Source organism: Salmo trutta, chromosome 7 (genome assembly GCF_901001165.1).
Source record: "Salmo trutta chromosome 7, fSalTru1.1, whole genome shotgun sequence".
Lineage (NCBI taxonomy): Eukaryota > Metazoa > Chordata > Actinopteri > Salmoniformes > Salmonidae > Salmo > Salmo trutta.
In genome coordinates, this window is record NC_042963.1 from 31,435,088 (window position 1) to 31,447,493 (window position 12,406).

The window sequence follows — 12,406 nt, forward strand, 5'->3', positions numbered from 1 at the left end:
TGTTAAAAGTGAATTGGTGGAATTTCTTGCCTTCTTAATGCATTTGATGGGCAGAGCCCCACCTGTTTTGAGACCCACATGTTTAGCAACAAAAATAAAATGTATTAAAAAAAAAAATATATATATATATATATACATCTTTTTTAGGGGGGGGGCTTGCCTGTTTTGCATGTTATTTTGGCATTAATACGTATCACATATCAGTTTACAAACAATGCAAAAAAAAATATATATCATTGAGTTATTAAAGCCTCATACAAACATGGTCTCTTTTTAGTTTTCTTGAGTGAGGCAGCTCTAAAATGCAGGTGTTTCAGCCTAGCTCAGTGCTTTCTGTGGTGGTGGGGCGGGCCAGCAGAAAATAAGAGCATTGCACCGTGATTGGCTCAGTGTTCTGTCACTCATGGGGACCTTACGCAATCGCCAAGCTTAAGTCCTTAGAAAGGGTAGACATCCGACATTTCAGCCTTTTGGGTCCTGCCATAGAGTTATATTACAAGTGCCCTTCCAAGAAGGCTCAAGGTCATTGGCCACAGAAATTATGTCAAATCACGTTAAATGTACAGTAGCTTTGATTGGACTGATCATGTCAACATCTTACTATTACAATCTTAGCTAGCATTCATCATCATGAATCAAGTCTGCTGGCAAATCCTTTTTAATCCTTGTCATATGAAGAGAAATAATGAAGAGAAAATATAGATTAAACATATCGGTGCTCATCGGCCATGGACATAAACATTATACAACAATTTTGAGATCGCAAATTCAACAATGAGTGGCAGTGGCTGACTGCAAGCATTGCAACTGGGAAATCGGAAATAAATAGCTCAAACTGGGAAAATACGTATGGAACGGTCATTCAACTCGGAATTGTAAATCCGGCAACTTTCTCTTTGATGACAAAATTTGCCTACGAAGGACCGCCGCGCCACTTTCCTGTTCAAGCACATCACAACAATGTGTGTCAAAAAATGTCTTATGCTGCTTCATAAATTATGTAGGATGCCAGAAAGATATGTATCATGTAGTGTTGTGGAAAATCTTGAGTCAAATATTTGCACAGATACCGGAACTTGTAGATTCAGTTAGACTTAATTACAGAGTAACAGAGCCGAGCATTTCCAAGGAAAAAGCTAAAGTCTCATATCACAGAGCCCTGCCTTTATAGTATTCCGTCTTTGCATAACATATAGAATCCCCTCCCTCTATATGAAAATAGTTTCCCTTGACCTTTCTCCACCATTATCTTTCCATCTCAGTTCTCTCTTGTTAACGCCCACATCTGACAGCTGTATAGGTTATAATGGTAGTGGGGCCCTGGTCATATATGTGCCATTCCTTATATAGCCATTCTGTCTCAGCTCTTCAAAGTGGACAGCCTATATGCTGCTAATAATGGAAATGTAATCATAGTCATGAGTTTTGCTCCCACAGTAGCTAAGAAAGTAATATTAAGTAGTGTATGTTGTGTAGTAAGCTGTTAGTAGCCCATGTGTCTCACCCTTATAATTTGGTCTATTTTCACCAACGAAGGTATTGTAAACATATCGTTCCTGGTCGGTGTGTGCTTGTTTACTAACTTTTTTTGTACAGCTTTGACAGTGCTACTGATAGTAGTAGTGACGCTTGGCTTGCACATGCAAATTCAGCACACACAACATTCTATAATAGAATTGTGTTATTTAACGTGTCAAATTAAAAGCTTATTTAACGCATCAAATAGTGTTATGACGTGTATCTTTTTTTGACACACAAAGACCCAAACGGCGTTCAATGTGCCTCACCCTAATAATTTTGTCTATTTTCACCTCTTAATTTTGCCTACTGTTGGTGGTGCACATGTAGCCTATAACCTGTTTTAGAAAAATGTCATCATTGAATATTGTAAGAGCTTTCATTGTCTGTTTATATACCCCTTTATTTATCCAACGGTTCTGACTTGGTGTACAGGGAGAACACTGTAAGAACGGCCCATGTTCTGAATTATGTCGCTGTACATTTCAAAAGTGCTGAACAAATAGTTATTGATATTGACTACGTCCGTTGTCGCTCGCTCATTAATATCTTAAACGAAATGACAGATTGCCTCTTATCCGCTTGTTGTCCCGTTATGTCATAGTTTGTATATCTCAATTGTCAGTAGAAACCACATATGTTTAAGCAAGTCAGCCATATATTTTTTTAAAAGACAGTAAATGAAGCTGAATGAACTGTTTCGCTGCTAGACAAGGCTCTGCTGAAAGACCGGTGTAGCAGTGGTAAGGTGTTGGGACTGCTGTTGGGACTCTGCTGTTGGGACAGCTTTATGTAGGCCCTAACAATTTTTGGGCACCATTTGTCACCGTTATAGTGCAATTAATGTATTGTTTAGTGTTGTGTTGTGTAGTGGCTTTGCTGGCATGCATCCCACATTTTTTTGTTTGTTGCCCCACCAAGATTTGCTAAAATCGCCACTGCCTCTGCTGCAGAGGATAAGTTCATTAGAGTTACCAGCCTCCGAAATTGCAGCCCAAATAAATGCTTCACAGACTTCAAGTAACAGACATATCTCAAAATCAAGTGTTCAGAGGAGACTGCATGAATCAGGCCTTCATGGTCGAATTGCTGCAAAGAAACCACTACTAAAGGCTAAAGGACACCAATAAGAAGAAGATTACTTTAGACCGGTGGAAATCTGTCCTTTGGTCTGGTGAGTCCAAATTTGAGATTTTAGGTTCCAACTGCCATGTCTTTGTGAGACGCAGAGTAGGTGAACGGATGATCTCCGCATCTGTGGTTCCCACCATGAAGCATGGAGTAGGAGGTGTGATGGTGTGGCGGTGCTTTGCTGGTGACACTGTCATTGATTTATTTACAATTCAAGGCACACTTAACAAGCATGGCTACCACAGCATTCTGCAGCGTTACGCCATCTCATCTGGTTTGCGCTTAGTCCCACTGTCATTTGTTTTTCAATAGGACAGGACATCTCCAGGCTGCGTAAGGGCAATTTGACCAAGAAGAAGAGTGATGGAGTGCTGTATCAGTTGAGATGGTTTGGGTTGAGTTGGACCGCAGAGTGATGGAAAAGCAGCCAACAAGTGCTAAGCATATGCGGGAACTCCTTCAAGACTGTTGGAAAAGCATTGCATTCCCTCTTCTCCAAATCTCAGTCCAGTCCAACATCTGCATCTCATTTGAACTTCATTTGAATGATGACGATTTATTTACGTAACTAAGCCATCTGACTGACATCTGATAGACCAATAAATGCGACTTTGAAAAACACATCTCCACACTTGATCCCATCTACTCGGCTCACTTGCCTCCCATTGGAAACGACAGGATGTGGTCTATCTTGGGTTAGTTCAAAAATATATTTGCTTTTAGCGCGCTAGTTGCTCTGCAGTGCAAGCTAGCTTGACTTGCTAAAAAGTTGAGGAAAAAGTAACTAAATAAAACATGTTTATTATCACCTGAAACAATATATTTATCCTGTCTTGAATTAAAATATATTTTACAATCTCCCAAAATAAATGTCATATCTGACGAGGGACGGTCTCCTCACACTGAGTACAGTAGGTGGCGGTAATACTATTTATTTATTTAACTAGGCAAGTAATGCACCATAAAGTTGAATGCCAACCGCAGATAAACCTCACCGAAGAATAACTCAATCTTGCGTTAATAACGCTACACTCACAGGGTTAATAAAAAAAAAAATTGCTACAAGACTCCGTGAAGATAACGTACGGCGTAATAAAGTACGTCACGGTGTAAACGGGACATTAGTTCCTGTTTCGGACCGATTGCTCGTATCATGGCCGCAGTACGCAGCCTACGGGTTTCGGTAAAGCCAGACTGCTCAGAATCGGATTCAGACCGAGATGCCCGCGAATTTGAACCGATGGAGGTGGAGGAGGGCGAACTCGAGGCAGAGGACATCCCCGTTAACCGGTCCTTGAATGAACTGTTGCCGGTGAGTGAAACCTACTTTACAAGACCGCGGGTTCGCGTAACTTCTGGGCCTGCGAATAGTGTCTGGTTATTGGAGGGGCTCAGTGAGCTACTGTAGCAAGATGGCCAAGTAGCTAACGTTAGCCACTGTAACTAGTCAATATCCGCGCTATAAGTACCTCTGTTTTTTTAGCTGGCAGCTCACTAGCAAGCTACAGTAGCTATACTAGCAAACTAACGTTAACTTTACACATTTTCTGATTAAAAACGAGTTTATTGCATCCACCACGGAGCCCAGTTTCATAATGCTACCGTATAGTAATATAAACGCATTATTTTTAGGTCATTTTTCACCCTGCCAGCTGTTAGTTCTATTGGGCACCTTCTCATTTTCAGGACTTTCTTTTCCCAGCTCATTGTTCTACGTTAAAATGCCAGCTTCGCTATTGTTAGCAATGATAATTACCCGCGCAGACCTTGAAGGCTTACCTCAGGTAACTTAATATTAACAAGGTTAAGGGTAGTTGGTGAGAGATATCACTGTTTTGCCTAGGTACAGGTTGTAGTGACCCACGGTACAAGAGATGGCTGGCGCCAAACCATCAAAAATGAAACATGTTCTACCCCATTTTTTTCCCCCCTTAAGAAATTGTAAACAAAACTTGTGTCCCTGTTTCGTTTTCAAAATGTTGCCAATTTTAGGCTGGACAATACATTTTTAAACTCTCTCCACCTACGCAACAGCCAGTGTAATCCCGTGGCGCGATATTCAAATACCTTTAGAAATGCTATTACTTCAATTTCTCAAACATATGACTATTTTACACCATTTTAAAGACAAGACTCTCGTTAATCTAACCACACTGTCCGATTTCAAAAAGGCTTTACAACGAAAGCAAAACATTAAATTATGTCAGCAGAGAACCCAGCCAGAAATAATCAGACACCCATTTTTCAAGCTAGCATATAATGTCACATAAACCCAAACCACAGCTAAATGCAGCACTAACCTTTGATGATCTTCATCAGATGACAATCCTAGGACATTATGTTATACAATACATGCATGTTTTGTTCAATCAAGTTCATATTTATATAAAAAAACCAGCTTTTTACATTAGCACGTGACATTCAGAACTAGCATACCCACTGCAAACTTCCGGTGAATTTACTAAATTACTCACGATAAACATTCACAAAAAACATAACAATTATTTAAAGAATTATAGATACAGAACTCCTCTATGCACTCGCTATGTCCGATTTTTAAAATGGCTTTTCGGTGAAAGCACATTTTGCAATATTCTAAGTAGATAGCCCGGCATCACAGGGCTAGCTATTTAGACACCCACCAAGTTTAGCCCTCACCAAAGTCAGATTTACTATAAGAAAAATGTTATTACCTTTGCTGTTCTTCGTCAGAATGCACTCCCAGGACTTCTACTTCAATAACAAATGTAGGTTTGGTTCAAAATAATCCATAGTTATGTTCAAATATCCTCTGTTTTGTTCGTGCGTTCAAGACACTATCCGAAAGGGTAAAGAAGGGTGACGCGCCCGACGCGTTTCGTGACAAAAAATGTCTAAATATTCCATTACCGTACTTCGAAGCATGTCAACCGCTGTTTAAAATCAATTTTTATGCCATTTTTTCTCGTAAAAAAAGTGATATTATTCCGACGGGAATCTGTGTTTTAGTTCAAAGAGAGAAAATAAAAACATGGGGTTGCCTTGTGCACGCGCCTCAGTCTCATTGTCCTCTGATAAACATTAGCGCCTTTGGTAAGTGGTCTTTCAGCCAGGGGCTGCAAAGACGTCATTCAGCTTTTTCCCGGGTTCTGAGAGCCTATGGGAGCCGTAGGAAGTGTCACGTTACAGCAAAGATCCTAAGTTTTCAATAAAGAGAGTCAAGAAGCCCAAGGAATGGTCAGAGAGGGCACTTTCTGTACAGAATCTTCTCAGGTTTTTGCCTGCCATATGAGTTCTGTTATACTCACAGACACCATTCAAACAGTTTTAGAAACTTTAGGGTGTTTTCTATCCAAAGCCAATAATTATATGCATATTCTAGTTTCTGGGCAGTAGTAATAACCAGATTAAATCGGGTACGTTTTTTATCCGGCCGTGTAAATACTGCCCCCTAGCCCTAACAGGTTTTAACAACGCTTTGTTTCAGGTAAAATCTAGAGCTGTGTTCCAATATTCCTACTGACTGCACTAACCATACTATTTGTGAATTGAGTATATAGTATGCTTATTGGTTATAGTTAGTATGTCAAAAGTTCCTGGATGTTGTACTAAATTTGCCAAAATACGAAGTAATCATGCAGTGGAAACTGGCTACGTTTCAAACTCAAAATAGACGGCCCTATGCCCTTGTGGGAATCCCTGCGGCCATATTTGTAGTTGGTCCAAATGATTAGCCAAGCAAGGGAAGTTTGCAATTTAAACCTTCAGCCCTTGTTTTCAATGGAGTTCGCAAGTGTACAATTATGTTCACTTCGGGGCCTTAAACGCCCCATATTTCAATTCGCAATTATTGTACATATGCTAAGAGAAGTCTGTCAACTTAACTTGAACGTCAATATGGAGTCAACATACAAGTGTAAGTAAAACTGACCATTTTCCTTCAGAAGTAGCTAGACAGGCTAACGTTAGTTAGCTAATTAATTTGCTAGCTATCATACAGTAGGTGTACATTAACTATATCATTATTAATATAAGTAAACATGTAATCATAATTGACTGTGGCGCATATAAAGCACCCACAAGCTACCGGTGGCTGAAAACAACACAATCGTTGTGGGCTGAACGAGTGAATTTCCGGGCAAGAGTGGTCCATTTAAAAATCATTCCTTCCTTGCCCTGCAAGTGTATACTCCTCAGACGTCATCAGTAGTGTCCACTTAATTTGAGGGCTGGGGGGATAGGGTGTGTCTTTTAAGAGTTTGAAACACAACCACTATTTCTGATCTTTTAGGGCTCATAATGCACATTTTCAGATTTGAAGAAAATTATGAAAATATGCAGTCGAGGTCCGACGAGAGTGGATACAAATTAATTGCTTTAACTAATTACTACAAATGTTAAAATGTTGAGCAATTTAATGAAGTAACTTATTTGAAAACTCATTATGTTACATGTTATGTTGCCTGACAATTTGTTAGCTATGCTATCCTTATGAACCGCAAAGCATTACAGCAATATGTACCGGTATGTTAGTTAGTTGGCTACTAATACATCAAACGCTCAGAATTTATGAATGGACAATCTGGCAACGCTCTGGATTTATGAACGCCCAGAGCGCACTCTGGCACTCCAGATTGAATTTACGAACGCCCAGAGCGCACTCTGGCACTCCAGATTGAATTTACGAACACACCCGAAATCGTAAAATGTTAAGCTAGTCATTTGTTATGCTAGCAATAGGTTGCATAGTAACATCAACTGAAACGATACTGTTCGTTTAGTGTACGAAAAATGAACAAGTAGTGTATATACTCAATTAAGTATGTAGTATACATTATGTAAGTATGGGTATTCGAAAACACATCTTAGTTGATTGGTAGTTTTGAAGTAATCGTGAAAAACTGGTCTTACTTTAGGGCATTTTTCACCCTGCCAGCTCCTATTAGTTCTTTTGAGAACCGTGGCACCAACTCTCCTTCTGAACGTTCTATTCCCAGCTTATTGTTTTACGTCACAATACCTGCATTGCCATTGTGAGCAATGTAACCTGCCAGCGTTAACCTTGACGGCTTACCCCTGGTAACTTATTATTAACAAGGTTACGGCTACGTCATGAGTGAGCTCACTGTTCGCCTGGTTACACGTTGCGGTGACTCACGATGCTAGGGATGCATCAAACGTTAAACAATTTCTGGTCATGGGTAACCATATTTCTTTTCTTCTCAGAAAATGTGTAAAAACCTAAACAAAACGCACGTCCCTGTCCTCTTTTTCAAGATGTGGCAGATTTTTTTTTTTAAACAGCCAGAATATATTTTTTAATTAAGAATAGACTTTTTATTTTCTTGACGATTTGTTGTTTCTAAATGGCTGCATGGTAATTTGATATGCGTCAAATCTGTTCATTAGCAGGCATCGAATTGAACAATGATGTGCAGGGTCACTGAGCTTCAAACCAAATGGATAGGTCTAGCTAGCTCATAGTTGCTACCTCAGATTGAGCCTAGCAAGTGTTGTTTAATGAGGTATGTAGTACCCGCAGAAGGCCACAGGGAGGAGCAAGCGCTATAAAACCACTTTTTTGCCTTAACTCTAAACCTAACCTTAGGTATAACCTATTTTAGCCTTAACCCTAATTCTAGGGTAGCCTAGAACACTTCTAGAAATGTTATGTTAGTTAATACCATTTATATTACAAAATAACTATTTTTTAAAAAAAAACATTTTAAATCCAAGGTAAGCATTTTGCTGTTTAGTTATTTTATAATATTTATTATTGCAAGGCAGAACACTTGATTAACAAACCAATAGCGTTTCAATCGGTGACGTCACTCGCTCTGAGACCTTGAAGTAGTTGTTCCCCTTGCTCTGCAAGGGCTGCGGCTTTTGTGGAGCGATGGGTAACGCTGCTTCGTGGGAGGCAGTTGTAGATGTTTGCAGAGGGTCCCTGGTTCGAGCCCAAGTGGGGGCGAGGAGAGGGAAGGAAGCTATACTGTTACATATACATGCATTATGAAATCATCTTAATATCTCATGTGACCGTGCGACTGAACAGCGTCTGAATATAAAATACACGTACATCTAGAAGGGAACTCACGTGCGTAAGCCGTATGGTCAGTGAGAAAGTCCATATTGCAAATGTACGCTCCCTTACTAGACGTTCGACTACGTCCCATAAATCCGCGGACGACGTCGGGCCGCTCACGGGCCGGATCTTCCAGGAAGTCATCGAACGGAGTCTCTCGGACCTTCCGTTTCCGTTTAATAAAATTTTCAAATTTTGGTCATTTCTTTGCAGTTCCAGATTATTCCACGGGAGGGCGAACGTAATCATATTGCAAACGTAACGTATATCACCGATCACGACGCGGCTTTTTGTCCTAAACGGAAAAGAATTCGAAGACGAAACTCGGTCAGCGTGGGTTTGGCATAATGGGCAGTTGGCCCCAAACAGGATGGAGTCGAGGCCTCGACGCTTTTCGAGTTAAGGCTATTTTTCTGGGATTGAAAGTCAAACAGGAAAATAGAGTGCTGATTTGACCGCTTCACATCAAACTACATGAGCCTACGGTGTCAGGAGAAAAAGAACCATGCATTTACCTATGTTCATTTCAGAGAAATTGTACAATGGCACATTGGTGATATTCAACAAAGGTTTTTTTTCAAAAAAGTTACAGATCCAGTTGCAGCGTGTTCAGATGAGTCCGTTAAGGCGGGTTTCGGAGCTCTGTGAGATTTCTGTGATTTTCTGAAACACACACTTGTTCAACCCTCTGTAAATAAGTCAGTTCTTAACAGAAATACCTAAAACTCAATATTCTATAAGAGCCTAACGTTCAGCTTCCTGTGTCAACCACAAGTGCCTTAAAATGGTGTTATAGGGTCTGTTTTGAAGGGTTAAAAAGGTCAGCTCTTTCCACAACTTCATATGTGTGACTAGGCAACCCTCATGAACTGTAAATCAGTCATTTATCCCATCAGATGTCAAAGAAAAGCTCTCTCACACACACAGCAAGGACGGAGTGACACAGTGCGGTGCTTAAAGACACAAAGAGCCTGCAATGGCATTACCATTATCTCTAGGCTGTGCCGAGTTCAATTAAACACCCCGCTTGACCGTAGCTCGCTCTGAGCGCAGCGACCGTGAGAAAACTAGGCCCAAAATGATGCCTGCACCAATATGTCAAGTGCTTTTGGGTGACAGTGAGAGAACCGTTAGGGTTAGAAGCACAATTCAACCTCAGGAGCGTTCCTGAGGTCCTCCCGATATGTGCAAGCCTAACCTTGACCCTGGCATTAACCCTTCACAGTGAAAAGAAGGTGTTTATATCAAAAAGTGTGCAATGACTTCTCTCCCCATAGGAATACATTGACTATTCTCCTAAATTCAACCTGAAGCCTATGTGGGTTATGAATGCCTTATGAACCTGTCTTCTATAACAATCCATCAGGCTACTGTGAGGTCTACCTATGACGATTCTAAGGTTCCTGGAGCAACCGGAAGTTGTTAAAATAACCTTGAGCTATTGTCATATAAGCTGCACATAGTGAAAATCACGCAACTCAACCCTGTGTCAGTCAGTCAATTCTTAAGGTAGAGGCTTCATATTCAGGATTCTGTTTATGCCTACCCCAAAGACAACGTGTGTCTAACAGCTTGGCCATAGGGACATAGTGTGGGGCTTAGAGGCTTATACCGCCTTCAATAGTTACTTTTGTTCAAACGATTCAAGAACCTAGAGCTCCGAAACTTTAGAAACCTGTTCTGGAGCTCAAGTCGATAGTGCACGGTGAATTATGTGGCTCTAGAAGGTTCTCAGACCAAGAAACAGCCTCGTGCATTTGCAATATGTTCAATTCATTTTGAATATCACGGACATGTAGAAATGTCCCAGAGTCGCAAGACTAGGTGCATTGAAACCGCCTCGGCCCATAGAGACGAACCCCAATGTCTCTGTCCGATATCTCATTCAGGGACCCCGTAGTAACGCCCTGAAAAAGTTGATTTTCAGCACCAATTAAGGCCATTGCTCGGGCACCGAATGACCTAAAGAGCCGAAACTTGGGTTTCGGGGTTGCCTCACATAGGCCTACACATAATGTCAGAGCTGGACCCGCAGCTAGACCGTAACTATGTGTTTTATGTTTTTTTATGGTTAAAACTGAAGGCGCTGTGAATTATGGGCCTGCTCTGACATATGTGATAGTTGGCTTCTATACGAGTTGGAAAAAGTGGATTTGGTGTCAGATGGAATCAGTTTGGTGTCAAAATGACATCTAATTGACTGATGGACGTTGACTGCTGGGTGACGAGCGATGGACAGGAACCACAGTCACTGCACGGCCATCCCCAGTTCATCGGGACAGTCAATTATGCATTTCTGCAGTATTTTTGAGCATGCCTAAATTCGTGATGCTAAATGCCCATTGAATCATATTGCAAACGTAACGCGCAATATTGCAAACGTAACGTGCATTTGCAATATGAGTCAACAGCAAAAAATATCACCGAAGTTGACATGATGAAATCAACACAACGAGCGATGGAGAGGAACCACAGTCACTGCACGGCCATCCCGAGATCATCGGGCCAGTCAATTATGCATTCTGAGCATGTCAAATTCGTTAAAAATGTTAAAAGCAACAGAGTCCCACTTCTCCCTCATCATACATGACAAGTAGACCATCTGCGTTGATTCATGGCTTAACATACTATCATTTGGGCAGTATAAATGCCATTTGGACCATGGTTCACTGACTTTTGGGTTTGGAAACCGGCTTCCTATGATCGTACATGGCAAACGGACAAACATCCTGATTTGGCACATTCAATACTTTCATACATGTATAATTGACAAAAAAAGAATTGGACATTTCATTTGCACATTTCTAATGGCATTTGGCAAAAAAAAAGAAAAAAATATGTCACTTGACTTCCTATGAAATCATATTCCAAATGCACAAAACATTTGTTTATGCACAAGCAAAAACAACCCAAAAAATTATGTCAATAAAATATGTCAAAAGTATGTCCATCCAGCTCTTATACATGTGTAATTGACATAAAAATCGAAAAAATTTCAAACGGTCCAGAAACCACTTTTTAAGGGGTTGAAAAGTTTTCAAAATATGTCATTTTTTCAAAATTTGACTCTTGGGTCTTGAATTGCGTTACATTTGCAATATGAAAAATCACTGCGGAGAGCTCTAGCCATCTATTGGATATTTGCTGTGATTTGGCACATTCAATACTTTCATAATTGACAAAAAAAAGAATTGGACATGTCATTTTGCAACAAAAAAAAAAGTCATATTTTTCCTATGAAATCATATTCAAAATGCACAAAACATATGCCTTGTGCACAAGCAAAAGCAACCCAAAAAACGACGTCAATAAAAAACGTCATAAGCATGTTCATACAGCTCTTATACATGTGTAATTGACATAAAAATCTTTTTTTTTTTTTTTTTTGAAAAACGGCCCAGAAACCACTTTTTTAAGGGGTGATAAGTTTAAAATTGTTTATTTTTTTTAAACTTATCAAAATCTGACCCTTGGGTGTAGACTTGAGTATCATTTGTTGTATGAGAATCCACGGCGGAGCGCGCTCGCCATCTAAAGTAAATTTGGGGTGTTACAATTGGCAATCCCCATCGGAAACTTGCCATATGATTTGCACGGAGATGGACCGCTTTCGGTGGGATTTACAACCGTGTGTAGGATTCGTGCTATGCCAATATGTTCCCATGTTATTTTGTCCAAATCAGTTTTTTTTCC

At 40.3% G+C, this 12,406-nt stretch overlaps 1 protein-coding gene across 2 annotated transcripts in view; it reads left to right on the forward strand.

Annotated features, from left to right (window-relative positions):
• Window positions 1-3,757: 3,757 nt before the first annotated feature.
• The window catches only part of LOC115197236 (nuclear cap-binding protein subunit 3), a 29,745-nt gene continuing 21,096 nt past the window's right edge, over window positions 3,758-12,406 (forward strand). For both annotated transcript variants that reach the window (XM_029758580.1, XM_029758581.1), the window contains exon 1: window positions 3,758-3,961. In XM_029758580.1, coding sequence (XP_029614440.1) covers window positions 3,803-3,961 — 159 coding nt within the window. In that variant the 5' untranslated portion in view covers window positions 3,758-3,802. The remainder of the gene's footprint in view (window positions 3,962-12,406) is intronic.